Genomic DNA, 20,700 nt, shown 5'->3' with positions numbered 1-20,700 from the left:
TTATCATTACATGCATTATTGAATTGAATGCTACAATTATTTTGCAAAGGATTTGCACAAGGCATGCCGCTGGTATTAAAATTCTACCCACTGAGAATTATTTTCATTTTGGCCGATTTACTGATAAATGGCACATATTAATCTACAAAAACACTAAAAACTATAGTTTCAGCAAACTTCCAAATAATTTAGAATCAGGCAAAACAAGAATTAAACTAAAGATATTTCTTATTTTAATTTATGCCCTCAACAGTTTGTTTTTCTTTAAAGTCTTAAACCCTGGATGTATGAGGAAAACTCATTAAATTTAACATTATATGGTACAGATTTAGTGTGGCTCTGTAGTTTGCGCAGTCATTATTCACTCAAGTCTTGCAGGTTGGGCAAAAATGTAATTTTTCTCCATTAAACATTTTCAATGATCTTTTATTACAAAGTCTGGAACCAAAAACTTCAGAGTGCACAAAATCTGGTTTGTACATGACCTTTTCTACAAAGTCAGATCCAATGCAACTGTTAACACTTTATAAAAGGAGTTAATAGCTATGTGATCCATTTCATTCTTTTCCCGGTAGTGGGATCTGTAGTCTCTTTAAGGTGTTGGTGAAGTATTTAGGAAGGGGGCAGGACACTGTAATGTCGCCTTGACCTTTGACCCGTGGCAGAACAATCCTTCGGGAGTGCAGGTGAAGAGGGAGATATCGAGTTTTACTCTGCACCAGACCCAGCCGTCGCAGTGTGCCCTCTGGCAGCTTCTGTAATCCGAAATATGAGACCCACATGTGGTCAGTCTTCAAACGTGACAATGAGTCATGTCTCAAGAAAACACTACACCACCTCTTGATTATTCATTATTAACACAACACTTACGATGTTCATATACTGTTGTAAAAACTAGACCATGACTTGACTAGTGGCTCACTTTTTGTGTGCCAACAAGCTTGGATTATAAGCAAACGTTCTTTAAAAATATGCATGGTTTAAATCATTTTTAATCTGGAAATACTCTACCATTTAAAAGTTTGGGATCAATAAGATTTTTTTTGTAATTGTATGTAACTGGCATTAAAAGGGATAGTTCAGGTCTCGTAACCCTCAAGTTGTTCTAAACCTGTACAAGTTTCTTTGTTCTGTTGAACACAAAGGATGATATTTTGAAGAATGTTGGTACCTAAACAGTTGCTGGACCCCACTGACTTCCATAGTATGAAAAAAATACTATTGAAGTCAATAGGGATCAGAAACTGGTTACCAACATTCTTAAAAATATCTTCTTTTGTGTTCAACAGAACAAAGAAACTTGTTCAGGTTTAGAACAACTTGAGTAAATGATGAAAGAACTTTTATTTTTGGGTGAACTGTCCCTTTAAATTAAAAAAGGACAGTGAAGACATTTATAATGTTACACAATTTCAAATAAATGTTGTTTTGAAATTCAAAACAGCTATTCGTCAAAGAATCCTGAAAAAATATCATGGTTTCCACAAAAATATTAAGCAGCACAACTATTTTCAACATTGATTAATAATAAAAAAAATTCTTGAGCACCAAATCAGCATATTAGAATGATTTCTGAAGGATCATGTGTGACTGAAGTAATGATGCTAAACATTCAGATTTGCCATGGCAAGAAGAAATTACATTTTAAAATATATTACATTGAAAATAGTTATTTAAAATGTAATATTTCACACTACTACTGTTTTTACTGTATTTTTCATCAAATAAATACAGCCTTGCTAAGCATAAGAGACTTTCAAAAATGGTAATGCAGGTTTGATCATCATTCAATGAACCAGTGCTACAACACTTGCTCCAACATTGTAATATTTATCATACCTGGGGTGCTAGTTTGTTCCAGTGAGCATATTTATGGTCTCCGAGAATGGGGCAGGTCAAAGCAAGAGCCATGTGCACTCGAAGTTGGTTTTTTACACCTAAAACAAACATTGGTGGTGGTTATGGTCATCATATGCTTACATTCCTTCATTTAAATAAATAAAAAAACAAGAAGTTACATTATATATGGGCAAACTTAGTTACATTCATAATAATTAGGAAGTATAAGGCACAATTAGGAATAACACTCTAAGTTGGGTATGCTTTTCACAGGTCATGGTCAGTCAGTACCTGTGACAGGCTGTAGTTCCACCAAGCTGCAGCCACTAGTGCTGTCCAGAACCCGATACTGTGTGACTGCATTTTGTGCCTGCCGATTAGCTCTCACCCTGGTCACTCCATCTCCCTCGTCATTCACTTTGAACAATGGGCTCAGACCCATCTGAGCAGAATAAACATTATTCTTCACATTAATTATAGTAATGTAAAAAAACTGGAGAACATCCTATTCTTAAAGTCAACTATTTTTTTTTTTATGAATCTGCTCAACAGCGCTCAAAGCGTCACATTTCAGTACCGACTTGGTATCGCGGTCAGTACTTTTGACAACACTATTGTAAACATTTAAAGACAGACCTGAGTTCAGAGGTTGTTAATCCATGATATATGCTTTGATTGAAGCCATCTGTATGCATTATTTCAACTTATTTTAAAAATAAGTGTGTTTAACAATTCATGGAGAAAAACTGCATTACCCACGATACTGTACAGAAAACTACACCAATCAGAGAATCCAACAAGCAAACCCTTTCCAAAACAGCTCTTTAGCTCCGCCCACTCCCATGAACCACCACAAATTATATAATCGAGTCGCTCTCTCTACGGTCTCAAAATACTTAAATATTTTAATATATTTTGCAATGAACTTAAAATATATTATTTTTATAAACATAATCAACAACTTTAAATAGTTTTATATTTCTCTATTGTTTTATATTTGATTGTTATTCACAATGCTTTATGGGATTGTAGTTCTTTCCCTACTGAAACCGTTAAGTACACAGTCTTGTACCTTTGTATTTTAATCTGATTTTTTGCTTCATGTAAAACTTTGTAATGTTGTGATTCATCTCGTAACTGGTTGGCTTGGTTCTTGGTTTATAACACTTTAACAAAGATTTTTTTAAGATGTCTGTGGAGAAAATGAATGGAAAATATGCATCCGGAACAAACGCCAATGAAAAAGTGGGCGGCACTAATGCACTCTATTGGCTGCAAGCTCAGATTCAGATCTGCCTCCATCCAATCATCATTCAATGGAAAGAACCAAGCCTCGCCCTACATTTAATTATTTTTTCAATACTCTGTTTCACTCAGATGTCAATACAGAAAAAAAAATATTTTCTGTTACTTTATGGGGTCTTTAAAAACAGGTTAGGGAAATTAGTTTTTATGAATACAATGTTATATTACCTTAAAATGCGGCTGAGGTCCCATGACCTCCTTCTCTATAATGGGAATGTCAATCACTCCCTCTGAAGGAACAGGCACACCTACAGTGACCGCCCTGAACAAAACAATATGCTTAAGTATGTGATATGTTATGTAGGTTATGCTGCTAGTGGTACATCAGAATCAATTGAAAATAAGGAAAAAATGTTGCACTAGACAAGCACTACCACAATGGCTTACTATCAAATTAGCCTTACAAAAAACAATTATTCTAAATTGCATCCAATTAAAGACAAGCAACAAATACAGGTTTTGAACTTACATAAATGTCCTTTCCACTTTGTGTGATCTGATGAGTGTTTGTACATGTTCAGCTGCTTCCTCTGTTTTAGCAAGGATCAAAACACCAGTAGACTCTTTTTCTAGACTGTGGCAAAAATGCAACTGTGATCCTGCCTGTATGCCATCAGTTATCTTTGCCAGCAAAGGCAGACACTCTGCAATGCAGTTTCTGATGCCATCTACACCTATAAGAACGGAGCAGGCAAATTAAGGAATATATTAGTATATCAAATTATCTGTCTTCAACACTGTATTAGCTGATTACATGAAATGTTTTTTTCCAACTAATATTTTTTATAAAAGAAATAAATGGTGCATAATTTAAAACTGAGTATTATCTAGTACCATAAAATCTCCTTAATATACAAAATATTTCCGAATAATTATTAAAAATATTTTGAAAAAAATTTAGTACATTCATTTAATTAAAAAAATAATACCAGAGGGTTAATGAGATGTCAAATACTCACTATGCAAAGGGACACCATATGGTTTATTTATGGCGATTATGTTTTGGTCTTCATAAAGCGTGCTCCTGTAAAGAGCTTTTGCGAGCACACTGGGGTGAATAGACTGAAGCTGCTGAGTGAACTGTTTGAGTTCATTCACTCTGTTCTGTAGAGGTGACACCGGAACCTTTGGAGAGGAACGAAAAAAGACGGAACATAAATGGTTGCACATAAATTCACTCTAGTCAAAACCTGGTCAAAACAGACAATACATGCATAAACAAACGTAGCCAACCTCATTTTTGTCATCTGTCCGTTTTTCCTTTTCACTCCGGAGTCTGTTCGCGATATCTGCTGCTTTCAATCCTGTTTTCCGGTTAGAAGCGACGGTCTCAGTCTTTGAAGCTGTAGCATACGCTCTCATGAGCATCGTATATGTCACCTCACGTGCGTGACGCATTTTCACAGATCACAGAACAGTTCAAAACTAACTCCCTTTCTATAAACCTGCGCCACGAGATCTTACATCACTCATTGCTATATATATCAGATTAAAAATGCGAGTATGACAGCTAAAGCCGAGTAATCAGGCGGAAACTAAAACACAGATGTAAAATCAGATGAGCAAGGAGAAATAATGCACAACAGTTCAAAATAAAAGTCACTAGGCAGCCTAATATAATACAAAATCAAACTGAAATTTCGTTTATTTTATTTACAACATGTTTTACAGAATAATTATTTACACAATGTTTTCACTAAAATCTGCTTAATAGAATAATTCGTTCCATTCTTGTATGTTTTGTGATTCATTAAGAAGAAGCGATTCAAAAGAGTCATTTGTTCTGGAATCGGACTAGTCGAGCTGTATGATTTTAATTAATTAAACAAAGAATAGTTCGGTGCTGTTTGTTATTTTCAATTCATGAATCTTTCCTTAGACCAATTCGTTATAGAAAAACAAACATAATGTCAGAGTTAGCCAGGTTCTTAAAATATTATTTACTAACCCAACCTGATACTGTAAAATTTACAGTATCAGGTTGGGTTAGATATTTAGATTTTTTCAAGCTGGACTCTTAAGTCACTCACAATTTATGAATGTCATTGCATAAAATACTAAGCCATATGTTATTACGGATATTAATCTAAAAAAAAAAAAAAAAATAGTAGTGGATGAATGACACAGTTCAAAATAAAATTATTGGGCAAATTAAATATAGGCTATTACTGTTTCATAAAAATACCAAACCAACAAAAGTATGGACATATACGCTATTTTATTCACAAAATGATTTGATTCACAAAAATTGGCTCATAAAAGTCATTCGTTTTGAGAATCAGACTACGCTGGTGCATGTTTCTGATTCACTAAAAAGAACCACTCATAAAGTCATAAAAAACTGAACTGCTTCTGAATGTTTCAGCCCTATTTGTCAGTAAATAGTTTGATAAACAGGGGTGCAACCATACAAAATGTAGGCTAATATGAAGAACAGTATAATTTAATTTGTAAATTAGGCATGCTTTCTTAAAGAGAGCTGTGATGAAAAACAGGACGAATTCCTTCTAAATATTGTCTAGCAACGCATACGGACAAGTGTATAGTTAATGTTAAAATAAAAAGTGTGGTATGTGAAAAAGAAAGAGAATCTATGTGTGCATCTTTGGAGGGAGGGCTGCGCTGAATAATGAATAATGGCTGGGTTTGTGCTCACAGCTGACTGAATTAAACATGAAGCCAACACTAGCAAACTCACAGGTATGTTCTCTCTCTCTTTTTATACACATAAATAATATCAGATTTAAACATTTTTGTCCTTTAGATGCTCTGACAAAATAACTCCCCCTGAAACACTTTTTAAAAACACAACAAGGCACTTTTTCCTTCAATCAAATCTCCAGCATAATCTCAAAGAGTGGTAGAAACAGTTTACCATTTGAAATGGCTTTTCGGTAGCTGGTTAGGTTGTCTAAATGAACAGCCTGTCCTGCTGGTTGGGGGTCAGCAGTCGCCTGCACGGTATCTCATGTCAGCCTGATGGAATTTGAGCTCGCACAGGCCGCTGGTTTATATGCTCCTATCAGGTCCTCGATGTGTGTGAGTGATAATGTGCCATTTCTTTTCACAAATGGAAGGTTGCATAACTGTTTGTAGAAGAGCAAGACAGATAGATAATGTCCAGACTCTCCATTACAGTAGCAGTACAGTACAGCCTTTTCTTTTACACCAGAGCAACATGCATCATGCAGCTCATCACAGATAACAGATGTTGTCATCTACTTTATACCCCATTAGGGACACCAGTGATGGGTGAATAATACTAGATAGGTGGTGTGCTGGAACCCATCCCCTGACAGGTGTAATATTAGGCTACACATCTTCCTCAGTTCCGCAGATCGAGTTTCAAACAGGATTCCCCAGGTAAGATGCTTAAGGGGCGTTGATGTCATTGTACGGAAGTGAGTTGGACCACACTGCTGGGCACAGATAGCAGTGCCACTGAAGACAATAGGAGGACATCGTGGGAGTTTCAACAGGAATTCGGACTGAGCTGGAGCATCACCGGCACTTGGGATGTCGCATCAGACTGGTATCCATGGTAAGCACGAAGAAATATTTATTTCAATACCCTGTAGCCCATATGGATGTATAGTATTTGAGTAAAACCACTTTATATGCGTTTAGTGAAAGGGAAACATGATTTTATAATATGCAAAATGAAAGATGTTTGGAATGACACCTGTAAAAGCTCCAGATAAAAAAAAAAAAATAGTGCATCAAAACCTTATATTAACCTTTCTCAGATTTCCATGGGGTCTATGTGCAAATATATATACATTTGAAGGCAAAAGGAATTATCTTTTAAAAAAGAAAACTTTAATGTTTTGTGTAGGAAAATTGCTTTACTCTTGGTTTTAGCAAATACACATTTAGTATATATATAGTTATTCAGAGGTATTTATAGTTATATAGGTTTGAAATAGAATGATAATATTAGACTTTGTTTTATGTGAATGATGATGGGAGGTAATTTAAGCTTACGGGCGGAAGCGCCGCTCCTCATCCATCTCACCTGCACCTACATCATTTATGAGGCCTGATGCCCTGTTACCATGGTGAGGCCAAGAATGAGGCACAGGCCGCACAGTGTGGAAGCAGTGTAAAATTTCCTTTGTTTCAGTCAATTTTCTTCTCTTTTTTTTTAAAACTAAGTGCTAATGTAAGAATTTATAATATGAAATATGATGGGATGGTCACTTCAGTATTTATTCTGAAATTATTCTGTTTTAACCACTGTATATTTTCTCTGTTGTATTGTCATACCTCTCTGCTGAAACCAGCAACTCCAGACTTGAGAGAGTTCCTCATGAAGGCGAGAAGAGGAGCTGTCAGAGCGATGAAGATTGTTATAAGGAGCGGTGAGTAGGAGCATGTGTTTGTGAGAACTTCCCTATGTATATTTTCAATATTGATATTTCAATACACTGAGGATGGTTTGGTTTGAGCATAAAGATTGAGGGAGCTTTTAATTAGTTTAGTGCTATATGCACTTTCCATTCATGAATCAATTTGTTAAAAAAAAACATACTGTAGAATTCAACAAGTAAAAATATTATTTAGAGTATGACAGGTTGGTCACAGTTAGATATCATATAGTTGCCTCAAAAATAGATTTAAATTTAATTTAAATGCATTAGATAAATTATCAAACTATATCTACAAATAAATTATGGTAGACATTTGATTTACATTTTTAAGTCTTTTTTGCAAGGTCATGCATGTTTAGTGGATGTATGAAGTTAGTACCCTTGTGAAATAACATATTTAATCAAATGTAAAAACAACAACAACAACAACAACAACAAAAAATCATATGAATTAAATATACATTGATTGAAGTTATTAAAGTTATATAGTGGAGAGCAGTGAATGGTTCTCTTGTTTTCTTTTGAAACATTAAATGATAGACAAAGCAGTCGGTTTTTAGACTGCTGTCACTTTAAAACTGAAAGCATTGATCTATTATAGGAATTTGATTACTTTCCCAACTGTTCACTTAAAAATAATGGACTGCATTTAAGTGAAAACTCGCCAAGACCGACATTCGGTATAATATATATATACAGTACAGTCCAAAAGTTTGGAACCACTAAGATTTTTAATGTTTTTAAAAGAAGTTTCGTCTGCTCACCAAGGCTACATAATTAATTACATATTAATTAAAAATACAGTAAAAACAGTAATATTGTGAAATATTATTACAATTTAAAATAACTGTTTTCTATTTGAATATATTTCACAAAGTAATTTATTCCTGTGATGGCAAAGCTGAATTTTCAGCATCATTACTCCCGTCTTCAGTGTCACATGATCCTTCAGAAATCATTCTAATATGCTGATCTGCTGCTCAAGAAACATTTAATGTGTACAATTGTACAATATATTTGTGTACAATATTTTTTTTCAGGATTATTTGATGAATAGAAAGTTCAAAAGAACAGTGTTTATCTGAAATCTAATCTTTTGTAACATTATAAATGTCTTTACTGCCACTTTTTATTGATTTAATGCATCCTTGCTGAATAAAAGTATTCATTTCTTTAATTTCTTTTCAAAAAAATAAAAATAAAAATTCTTACTGACCCCAAACTTTTGAACGGTAGTGTATAATGCTACAGAAGCTTTGTATTTCAGATAAATGCTGTTCTTTTGAACTTTCTATTCATCAAGGAATCCTGAAAAAAAGTACACAACTGTTTTCAACATTGAAAATAATCATAAATGTTTATTGAGCAGCAAATCAGCATATTAGAATGATTTCTGAAGGATCATGTGACACTGAAGACTGGAGTAACGATGCTGAAAATTCAGCTTTGCATCACAGGAATAAATTACTTTGTCAAATATATTTAAATAGTACACAGTTATTTTAAATTGTAATAATATTTCACAATATTACTGTTTTTTACTGTATTTTTAATTAAATAAATGTAGCCTTGGTGAGCAGACGAAACTTCTTTTAAAAACATTAAAAATCTTAGTGGTTCCAAACTTTTGGACTGTACTGTATATATATATATATATATATATATATATATATATATATATATATATATATATATATATATATATAGAGAGAGAGAGAGAGAGAGAGAGAGAGAGAGAGAGAGAGAGAGAGAGAGAGAGAGAGAGAGAGAGATAGATTGTATCTATCTATCGGTATTGTGTTTTCATAATCTTTGGAAGCCAAGATCAAAAATGAAACTAAACTTCTATTAATTACACAGCCCTAGTCATTAAATCATCTTTGAGTGCAAGGGGGCCTCCTAGTGGTTCGGGGGAAACAGAAGTTGCAATAGTTTTTTCTTTCCTATTGTGATGTTTATATGAGTGAAATGGCTTCTCAACCTAGAAAAAATGTGACACGGTACTTGATTTTATCCATCAGGAATAGACTGGATCATTGGGTGGTTGTGGTTTGTTATTGGTCGATCTCATGTTTGTCTCATGTTACGCCAGTAAACACATCATCAGAAAAGAGAAGACTGCAAGTAGGAGGGGAAGTTATTTTGATTAAAGATTACAAGGGCACGTGATTTAATGATGTGCATGATAAATAATTTATGGAAAAAGAAAAGAAACAAGAATTGTCAGTTTTGATTTCATTGTGATTTCATTTTAACATGCAATTAAGTGCCCGGAAACAATACATTCAGTTCACACTTAGGCCTAAGTATTTTTTCTGTGATAAGTATTCTTTTTAAAAAGTATACTTAAGTGTACTTCTATTTCACAAGGGTACCACACAAGTTCACATGGGTGTTCATCGTTTAGGTTTTGTTTTATCATTTAAAACCAAAAAAATATATATATATATATATATATATATATATATATATATATATATATGTAAGATTATTTTTAAGAGTAACAACTTGTACCTTAACAAATATATTTTAGTCACTAGCTGACCCTAAATAATGTCAAGTAAAAGGTGAAGATAAATTGGACTGTGGAATGTTACACATGCAGTGTGTGATAGCAGTGGCACCATGCTGTTTTTGGACCCAGACTGATAGTCAGTGCATTTATCTGGGCCTACTGCAAGTAGTCAAGGTGTGTATGTGTGTGTATCTGTCTGTCTGTGTTTCAGAGCAGCTGGTGTTGGGAGCGTACAGAGAGGTTTCTCAGAGCTGGGATCAGGACTATGACGCATGTGTCCTGCCCATGCTGGACGGCCTAGAACCCTGTTATATCCTCTACCGCCTCGACTCACAGAACCAGCTGGGATATGAGTGGCTGTTTATCTCCTGGTCACCAGACCAGTCACCAGTAAGTAGGAAACACATGATAAAGTGAAATGTGCGCTCAACACAAACTTGCACCCACTCAGTCTATAAATATAAATAATTTAGCCCCTTGGGTGTAAAATACCATGAATTACCCTTCTGAATGACAATACCCATTTATTCTCCACCACACAGGTGAGGTTAAAGATGGTGTATGCTGCTACCCGAGCCACACTGAAGAAAGAGTTCGGAGGAAGTCACATAATTGATGAGCTGTTCGGAACAGTCCAGGTGTGTAAACGGGTTAATTTAGCATGAATTTATTTTATAATTTTACCTGTATATATTAAAAATTAGTTATCAAGAGTGCTTCAAATACAACAGCTGAGGAAGTGACGGTATATTTGACTGAATCCCTCTCGTTTTTGAATTCCATTCCAATCAATCTCTCTATTTTGTTTCCCTTTTTGGAAAGTCATGGAAAAGCTATCATGTATTTTTTCATTTCCTTTTGGGAACGCAAAAATCATATCTTCTGAGTATCTGATTGCTGAAATTCTAGAAGTATTCCAGAGAGTTAATCATTATGTTATGCCTGAATGTCACAACTGACCAATCAGAATAGAACATTCCAGAGAGTTGTGTAATATGAATTATTTAATATTATTTAATAATATGTTTTCCTGACATATTACACTACCGGTCAAAAGTTTTTGAACGGTAAGATATTTTAATGATTTTAAAAGTATTTTCTGCTCACCAAGGCTTCATTTATTTGATCCAAAATACAGCAAAAACAGTAATATTGTGAAATATTTTTACCCATTTAAAATAACTGTTTTCTATTTGAATATATTCTAAAACGTAGTTCCTGTGATGGCAAAGCTGAATTTTCAGCATCATTACTTCAGTCTTCAGTGTCACATGATCCTTCAGAAATCATTCTAATATGCTGATTTGCTGCTCAAGAAACATTTCTTGTTATTATCAATGTTGAAAACAGTGTACCTTTGTCCATTTATTGTCTGCTTTAGATACTTAAAATAGATTATTTGTTGAAGAATGTTTAACATCCATGGAATCTTTCCATTCCACAAATGATACTTTACAGTGGAAAACGTTACTTCAGAATATTAAAATGTTCTTCACACTAAGAAAAAATGCTTCTTTTAAGAACTGACAGGTTCTTTGGAGAACCAAAAATGGTTCTTCTATGGCATCACTGTAAAAACCCAGATTTGGAGGCTTCATCACACTTCTTAAAGGGATAGTTCACCCAAAAATGAAAATTTGATGTTTATCTGCTTACCCCCAGCGCATCCAAGATGTAGGTGACTTTGTTTCTTCAGTAGAACACAAATGATGATTTTTAACTCCAACCGTTGCAGTCTGTCAGTCGTATAATGCATGGCAACGGTAACAAAATCTATGAGAGTAAAAAAAAAACATGCACAGACAAATCCAAATTAAACCCTGTGGCTCGTGACGACACATTGATGTCCTAAGACACGAAACGATCAGTTTGTGCGAGAAACCAAACAGTATTTATATAATGTTTTACCTCTAATACACCACTATGTCCAACTGCCTTGAGCGAGCACTCGGCATCCGGTGCGTGAGGTGTGTACGCGCTTCTGGGTTAGTTTACGCAAATGCCGGAAGTGATCTCTCGCGCATATACGCCGTGCGCGTGCTCAAGGCAGTTGGACATTGTGGTGTATTAGAGGTAAAAAATGATATAAATACTGTTCGGTTTCTCGCACAAACCGATTGTTTCGTGTCTTAGGACATCAATGTGTCGTCACGAGCCACAGGGTTTAATTTGGATTTGTCTGTGCATGTTTTTTTTTTACTCTCATAGATTTTGTTACCGTTGCCATGCATTATACGACTGACAGACTGCAACGGTTGGAGTTAAAAATCATCATTTGTGTTCTACTGAAGAAACAAAGTCACCTACATCTTGGATGCGCTGGGGGTAAGCAGATAAACATCAAATTTTCATTTTTGGGTGAACTATCCCTTTAAGAAGTGTGATGACGTGTCATCTAAGTAAGCACTATTTACTGTTCTGACCTACAGGAAGACATCTGTTTCCAAGGTTATCTACGACATCTATCCTCCTCCTCCAGCCCGGCCCCCCTCACCACTGCTGAGCAACAACTCCATCAGATTAAAATAACAGAGGTGAGGAAGGCCCAAAAAAAGTAAATCGCTGCATACCAAAACTGAATATCTTACAGTTTGTCTGACTTTAATATCTAATAAATCAATGTATTTCTTTACAATGCACCTAACAGGACAAAGTGGCACGGGTAAGTGTCCTGTGATTCAATTTGTTTTCAAGTGTGCGAGTACTAAGTGGATTTACACTAAACTTTTATACTTTTCTGTTTAGGACGAGCGAAGACGAGTTGCCACCGTAAGTGGACAAGCAAAGGTAGCCTCAGCTCTCCATTCGCATTAAAAATATAATTAAAAATATTAATGTTACAGAGTAAATATATATATATATATATATATATATATATATATATATATATATATATATATATATATATATATATATATATACAGTACAGTCCAAAAGTTTGGAACCACTAAGATTTTTAATGTTTTTAAAAGAAGTTTCGTCTGCTCACCAAGGCTACATTTATTTAATTAAAAATACAGTAAAAAACGGTAATATTGTGAAATATTATTACAATTTAAAATAACTGTGTACTATTTAAATATATTTGACAAAGTAATTTATTCCTGTGATGCAAAGCTGAATTTTCAGCATCGTTACTCCAGTCTTCAGTGTCACATGATCCTTCAGAAATCATTCTAATATGCTGATTTGCTGCTCAATAAACATTTATGATTATTTTCAATGTTGAAAACAGTTGTGTACTTTTTTTTTCAGGATTCCTTGATGAATAGAAAGTTCAAAAGAACAGCATTTATCTGAAATACAAAGCTTCTGTAGCATTATACACTACCGTTCAAAAGTTTGGGGTCAGTAAGAATTTGTATTTTTATTTTTTTGAAAAGAAATTAAAGAAATGAATACTTTTATTCAGCAAGGATGCATTAAATCAAACAAAAGTGGCAGTAAAGACATTTATAATGTTACAAAAGATTAGATTTCAGATAAACACTGTTCTTTTGAACTTTCTATTCATCAAATAATCCTGAAAAAAAATATTGTACACAAATATTTTGTACAGTTGTACACATTAAATTTTTCTTGAGCAGCAGATCAGCATATTAGAATGATTTCTGAAGGATCATGTGACACTGAAGACTGGAGTAATGATGCTGAAAATTCAGCTTTGCCATCACAGGAATAAATTACTTTGTGAAATATATTCAAATAGAAAACAGTTATTTTAAATTGTAATAATATTTCACAATATTACTGTTTTTACTGTATTTTTAATTAAATAAATGTAGCCTTGGTGAGCAGATGAAACTTCTTTTAAAAACATTAAAAATCTTAGTGGTTCCAAACTTATATATATATATATATTATATATGTATGTGTGTGTGTGTGTGTGTGTTTCTGATACAGACAGAGATCAGCGTGGAGAGTAAAAATCCAACTTTACAGGGTTTGGCGTTCCCATTGCAAGAGGAGGCTAAGCATGCTTTACAGCAACTTAAACACAAACGCATCAATTACATTCAACTAGTAAGTTCCACATGCATACACTATACATACATTTATTTTTAAATGTAGGTTCAAAAGCACAATGTTCAGACTGCCACTTATACCTTTAACAGTAGAGGATGCACTGAATAAGTACATTTAACGATATACATTATGCATTCTGAATTCAAAGTTGCTTTTCATAATACTGGTATTGAATATCTTGTATATTTTGCGGGTTTTTAAAACAGGATTCTCTGCATAATAATATTTTTCTGTATAAATTAGGAAACAATATAACTAAATTCAAAATATGCATAATGCCGTAAACATATACTGTCATTCAAAAGTTTGGGGTTGGTAAGATTTTTAAAATGTTTTCAAATAAAATTCTTATGCTCAACGAGGCTGCATTTATTTGACCAAAAAAATATAGTAATATTTTGAAATATTATTACAATTTAAAATATCTGTTTTCTATATTTTAAAATGTAATTTATTCCTGTGATGTCAAAGCCGATTTTTAGTGTCACATGATCCTTTAGAAATCATTCAAATATGCTGATTTGGTGCTCAAGAAACATTTCTTATTATTATCAATGTTGAAAACAGTTGTGCTGCTTAATATTTTTGCGGAAACCGCAATACATTTTTTCAGGATTCTTTGGTGAAAAGAAAGTTCAAAAGAACAGAGAAATATTTTGTAACATTATAAATGTTTTAACTGCCAATTTTGGTCATTTTAATATGTCCTCGCTTAATAAAATACATTTTTGTTAAAAAAAACTAAACAAAACTTACTGATCCCAAACTTTTGAATGGTAATGTACATATTTACATTACCGCATAGAATATTATGCATGCTGCAATCCATATCATCTACATAATCCCAACCACAAAGCACTTTTTTTTTTGCTGTGTCATCTTTAAGAGGCTGGACACTGAACGAGAGACAATTGAGCTGGTCCACACTAGTCCTACAGAGACCAAAGAGCTGCCAAGCAGAATCCCCACTGATGCCCCACGATACCACTTCTTCCTGTACAAACACACCCATCAAGGACAGCCTCTGGAAGCTGTAGGTTAGTGTCAAGATATTAATTAACTATTTTCTGACCATATCACAATAAGCTGAGTTGACTTCTATATGATTAGTAATGATGTTTCTACAAAGCTAATGTTTGTCATGTTTGTGCTTGAATATGTGGACCAGTTTTCATCTACTCCATGCCTGGGTACAGTTGTAGCATCAAAGAAAGGATGCTCTACTCCAGCTGTAAGAATCGACTGCTGGATGAGGTAGAGAGAGACTATCATATAGAGATCGCCAAAAAGGTACAGTAACAACAACAAATGGTCCTAATACTGTACAGTATGTTTTTCAAGTTAGCTGTTGAAAATTCAAGCTTTGACCTCAGTAAAAGAGTACAAGTAATTGTACTTTATCACTCTATTAAAGAAATCATTTAACTTTACTTGAGTATGTTGGAACAGAATACTTGTAAAATACTTGTAAATATGTTTCCATTGAAAAGTCATACTTATATATATATATATATATATAATTTATTCTATATATATATATATATATATATATATATATACAGTGGCATGAAAAAGTATGTGAACCCCTTGCAGAATCTGTGAAAATGAGAATTATTTTAATAAAATAAGAGGGATAATAAAAAAGGCATGTTATTTTTGTTTAGTACTGTCCCGAGTATATATTTTACATAAAAGATGTTTGCATTTAGTTCACAAGACAAAACAATAGCTGAATTTATTAAAATAACCCCATTCATAAGTATGTGAACCATTGATTCTCAATACTGTGTGTGGTTACCTGATGATCTACGACTGTTTTTTTTGTTTTGTGATGGTTGTTCATGAGTCTCTTGTTTGTCCTGAAGCAGTTAAACTGAGCTCTGTTCTTCAGAAAAATCCTCCAGCTCCTGCAGATTCATCAGTTTTCAAGCATTTTTGCATATTTGAACCCTTTCCAGCAGTGGCTGTATGATTTTGAGATTCATCTTTTCACACTGAGGACAATTGAGGGACTCAAACACAACTATTAAAAAAGGTTCAAACATTCACTAATGCTCCAGAAGGAAACACGATGCATTAAGAGACCAGGGGTGAAAACGTTTGAATTCAAATATCAAGGTAAATTGTACTTAATTTTTCTGCCGGGAAACATGCAAGTATCTTCTGTTGGTTCCGAAGGGCAGTACTAAATGAAAAACGATATTTAAACAAAATAAGAAAAATTGTGACATCTTCATCCTGTTCAAAAGTTTTCACACCCCGACTCTTAATGCATCGTGTTTCCTTCTGGAGCATCAGTGAATGTTTGAACCTTTTTTTAATAGTTGTGTTTGAGTCCCTCAGTTGTCCTCAGTATGAAAACACAGATCTCAAAATCATACAGCCACTGCTGGAAAGGGTTCAAATATGCAAAAATGCTTGAAAACTGATGAATCTGCAGGAGCTGGAGGATTTTTCTGAAGAACAGAGCTCAGTTTAACTGTTCAGGACAACCATCACAAAACATAAAAACAGTCGTGGATCATCAGGTAACCACACACAGTATTGAGAATCAATGGTTCACATACTTATAAATGGGGTTATTTTAATAAATTCAGCTATTGTTTTGTCTTGTGAACTAAATGCAAACATCTTTTATGTAAAATATCTTACTCAGGCCAGTACTAAACAAAAAATAACATGCATTTTTTATTATCCCTCTTATTTTATTAAAATAATTCTCATTTTCACAGATTCTGCAAGGGGTTCACATACTTTTTCATGCCACTGTATATATATATATATATATATATGTGTGTGTATATATATATATATATATATATATATATATAATTTACATATACAGTACTGTGCAGAAGTCTTAAGCCACCACCAGCTTTGTTGTTTTAGCAATGTTTTGTAACCATATTTATTTTTCAGTCTCTTTATTACGAGACAAACAGAAAATACAGGAAATATTCACACAAAATGTAAAACAAATTCTGAACTAAATTCTTTCTTTAAACAAAAATCAGTTACTTAGTGTGACCTCCTGGACTTATTCCATTTTCTCAAAAAAGACACTGAGAAACTTCTCATCAGATTTTGAAAGTTTTCTTGGCCTTTCAATCCTTTTTCCATCCTATTTATGTTTAAGAAAGCCTGTTGCTGCTATTGCTCAAGTGTAAGGGGAGGTCAATAAATACTTGCCACTTTAGCCTATAAAAGCTGTTTTTACCCCATGTTTTATTTTATTTTATACTGCATACAAATTTACTGTATTTTCTGTTAATATTCTAATAAAGAGACTGATAAATAATTATATATGGTCATTATATCACTGCTAATACAACATCTAAGAATTTTGCTCAGTACTGTGTATATACAGTATATATATGTGTGTGTATCGTAAATTAAAAATAAACTATATAATCAGCTATATAAGTAAAATCACAGTACCTTGAACTTTACTTTTATTAAGAAATTGCAATTGGCCACAACTGGTTATTCATCCTAGACTCAAGTGTGAACATATTAAATTCAGACATGATCCGTCTATAAACATCTTTATTGTGTCAACATCAAATAAGAATATAATGAGCTGAAATATAGTGGCTCAATTTACAGTTTAACAATTTCCGTTAACATGTTTCAGGATATTGGTTTCAGTTGAACATATGGTATGCCTTTCAAAGAGAGAACGTGATGTGTGTGTGATTAAACAGGCTACTCTGCACAATTTGTGCTTGAGATTCCTTAATGTGAACCAACCCACTTTCATCCATCAATAGCTTAAAAAAGTTACTTTTAAATACTTAAGAACAGTTAAATTTGACTGCTTATGTATGTTATTGGTTACATACATTACATTTTAATAAAGTAAAACCTAAATTAGTGAATATATGCTATTAGAATATATACTATTGTTCAGAATCATTCTAATATGTTCATTTGGTGCTCAGGAAATATTTGTTATTATTATCAATGTTAAAAACAGTTTTGCTGCTTAATATTGTAAACCATGATAAATTTTTTTCAAGGATTCTATGATGTATAGAAAGTTTAAATGAACAGCATTTATTTGAAATAGATATATTTTGTAACATTATAAATGTCTTTACTGTCATTTTGATACATTTAATGCATCCTAGCTGAATAAAGTATTAATTTATTAAAAAAAATATATATATATCTTACTGACCCCAAACTTTTGAAAGGTAGTGTAACCTCATAGAGCATAACTTTTTGACATTCTAATCAAATATTCATGCTAATTTCAATTAATCTGTTTATGTGTCATGTTTGTAGATGGAGATTGATAGTGGAGAGGGGCTGACGGAGGATTTCCTGTATGAAGAGGTGTACCCGAAGCAGCACGCTCTGAAACAAGCCTTCACCAAGCCAAAGGGCCCTACAGGGAAACGAGGGAACAAGCGTCTAATCAAAGGAGCAGGAGAGAATGGAGATGAGAGCTAGAATCATACTGTCAACAAATGTAAAATGACACTGGGTACACATTTAATTTCACCCTCAATGGTCTGTAGCCTATTTCTTGTCTGAGCTTTCCATTTCATTGTTAGTATTATTTTTTATGTTAGATTTTAACTAATCTTCTTTCACTCTGAAACACATTCTCACACGGTTTTTAAGGCCACATAAATGTGTTGTTTAGATGATGATTTTTATGTTATAATTAAAATAAAATCTATTAGTCTGTCTTATTAAATCTCAGTTTTTGTTTTACTATGGAACAGCATTTTGTTAACACTTTTAGCACTTTTTTTTGGAAAGCACATTTTGACTGCTGAAAAGAAAATCATATTTAACAAAACCCTATATATACAGTACAGTCCAAAAGTTTGGAACCACTAAGATTTTTAATGTTTTTAAAAGAAGTTTCGTCTGCTCACCAAGGCTATATTTATTTAATTAAAAATACAGTAAAAACAGTAATATTGTGAAATATTATTACAATTTAAAATAACTGTTTTCTATTTGAATATATTTCACAAAGTAATTTATTCCTGTGTTGGCAAAGCTGAATTTTCAGCATCATTACTCCAGTCTTCAGTGTCACATGATCCTTCAGAAATCATTCTAATATGCTGATCTGCTGCTCAAGAAACATTTAATGTGTACAATTGTACAAAATATTTGTGTACAATATTTTTTTTCAGGATTATTTGATGAATAGAAAGTTCAAAAGAACAGTGTTTATCTGAAATCTAATCTTTTGTAACATTATAAATGTCTTTACTGCCACTTTTTATTGATTTAATGCATCCTTGCTGAATAAAAGTATTCATTTCTTTAATTTCTTTTCAAAAAAATAAAAATTCTTACTGACCCCAAACTTTTGAACGGTAGTGTATAATGCTACAGAAGCTTTGTATTTCAGATAAATGCTGTTCTTTTGAACTTTCTATTCATCAAGGAATCCTGAAAAAAAAGTACACAACTGTTTTCAACATTGAAAATAATCATAAATGTTTATTGAGCAGCAAATCAGCATATTAGAATGATTTCTGAAGGATCATGTGACACTGAAGACTGGAGTAATGATGCTGAAAATTCAGCTTTGCATCACAGGAATAAATTACTTTGTCAAATATATTTAAATAGTACACAGTTATTTTAAATTGTAATAATATTTCACAATATTACTGTTTTTTACTGTATTTTTAATTAAATAAATGTAGCCTTGGTGAGCAGACGAAACTTCTTTTAAAAACATTAAAAATCCTAGTGGTTCCAAACTTTTGGACTGTACTGTATATATATATATATATATATATATATATATATATATATACACGTCAAACCAAAAATTATTCAGACATTTTTTATATTTTTTATATATTTTTACTAGTGGGTGCAGGACACTATAGTTCATATATGTGAGGATAGCAAAATCAAAGTAAACTGTGACATATTATACCCAAAAATTCTTCATACAGTGGACTACCAGTAAAACTGATACAAATTTGGAATAAAAAATTATTCAGACACTTTGACTTGACCATGTTTTGCTTAAAGGTGCTAAAGAGGATGTTTTGTTTTATACATTTTTGCAATATTACTTGAAACTGTCTTTACTAACTGATAAAAGACTATTTATTAAGTGCACTGAAAGGAATCATATCAATATACATCATCTGTGCACAAGGTAGGGCCTTAAAAACATCAGCCAATCGTTTACGCAATCATCGCGTAAACGATTGGCCCTCTGGCTTGTCAATCACTGCCGTGACGTTCCTTGTGAGAGACGAGCGCAGCTGCGCGCTCCAGTAACTTTCCACACTCCACAGGCGCCGCATGCAATGTTTTTGTCAGGAGACAGGAGTAACAACTGCAGATTATGAGTTACCTGCGGTGAGTCCGACATAATGAATCCAAAAAACACGACACAGCGAATGCCGGTGGTAAACACTCGTGTTCCAATACTTTGTGTTCTAGTTTTGGGAGGCGTTCCTTTGAAGTGAGCTGTGAAGGAGGGGGGTTGTTCTTACGCATGCGCTCATTTCAAAAACTCAGTAACAGTCTTTGGATTCTCAGTCGACGAAAAAATCCTCTCTATCACCTTTAAGTGTTTTCTGACACAAATGAGATTTCTGACAGTTTAACTCTGAGATCTTGTCATATTTTATTACCATTTTTTTAAACTAT

General features: G+C 33.3%; 2 protein-coding genes across 5 annotated transcripts; one reads left to right on the top strand and one right to left on the bottom strand.

The window, feature by feature from the left end:
• Positions 1-405: 405 nt before the first annotated feature.
• rpusd4 (RNA pseudouridine synthase D4) lies at positions 406-4,745 on the bottom strand. Its single transcript, XM_048173570.1, has 7 exons — positions 4,378-4,745; positions 4,104-4,269; positions 3,614-3,818; positions 3,313-3,406; positions 2,131-2,281; positions 1,840-1,937; positions 406-755 (listed from the first exon to the last, which is right to left on the bottom strand). Exons 1-7 carry the CDS (start codon positions 4,540-4,542, stop codon positions 558-560), a joined length of 1,077 nt encoding a protein of 358 aa, XP_048029527.1. The 5' UTR covers positions 4,543-4,745; the 3' UTR covers positions 406-557.
• A 153-nt stretch (positions 4,746-4,898) lies between these two features.
• twf2b (twinfilin actin-binding protein 2b) lies at positions 4,899-18,614 on the top strand. 4 transcript variants are annotated; one of them, XM_048173565.1, is made up of 12 exons: positions 4,899-5,844; positions 6,474-6,685; positions 7,428-7,505; positions 10,241-10,419; positions 10,572-10,667; positions 12,459-12,563; positions 12,677-12,691; positions 12,775-12,816; positions 13,933-14,052; positions 14,942-15,092; positions 15,224-15,345; positions 18,343-18,614. In XM_048173565.1, exons 2-12 carry the CDS (start codon positions 6,661-6,663, stop codon positions 18,508-18,510), a joined length of 1,101 nt encoding a protein of 366 aa, XP_048029522.1. In that variant the 5' UTR covers positions 4,899-5,844; positions 6,474-6,660; the 3' UTR covers positions 18,511-18,614. The 4 variants fall into 4 exon arrangements, with proteins under 4 accessions (XP_048029522.1, XP_048029523.1, XP_048029521.1 ...); XM_048173566.1 differs by lacking the exon at positions 12,677-12,691; XM_048173562.1 differs by lacking the exons at positions 4,899-5,844; positions 6,474-6,685 and having other exon boundaries at positions 7,110-7,505.
• The last annotated feature ends 2,086 nt before the right edge of the window (positions 18,615-20,700 follow it).

The sequence above is a fragment of the Megalobrama amblycephala genome, linkage group LG21 (assembly GCF_018812025.1).
Source record: "Megalobrama amblycephala isolate DHTTF-2021 linkage group LG21, ASM1881202v1, whole genome shotgun sequence".
In the NCBI taxonomy this organism is placed as follows: domain Eukaryota; kingdom Metazoa; phylum Chordata; class Actinopteri; order Cypriniformes; family Xenocyprididae; genus Megalobrama; species Megalobrama amblycephala.
Note: the sequence above shows the minus strand (reverse complement) of the source record. Positions and strands in the feature narration are given on the sequence as shown.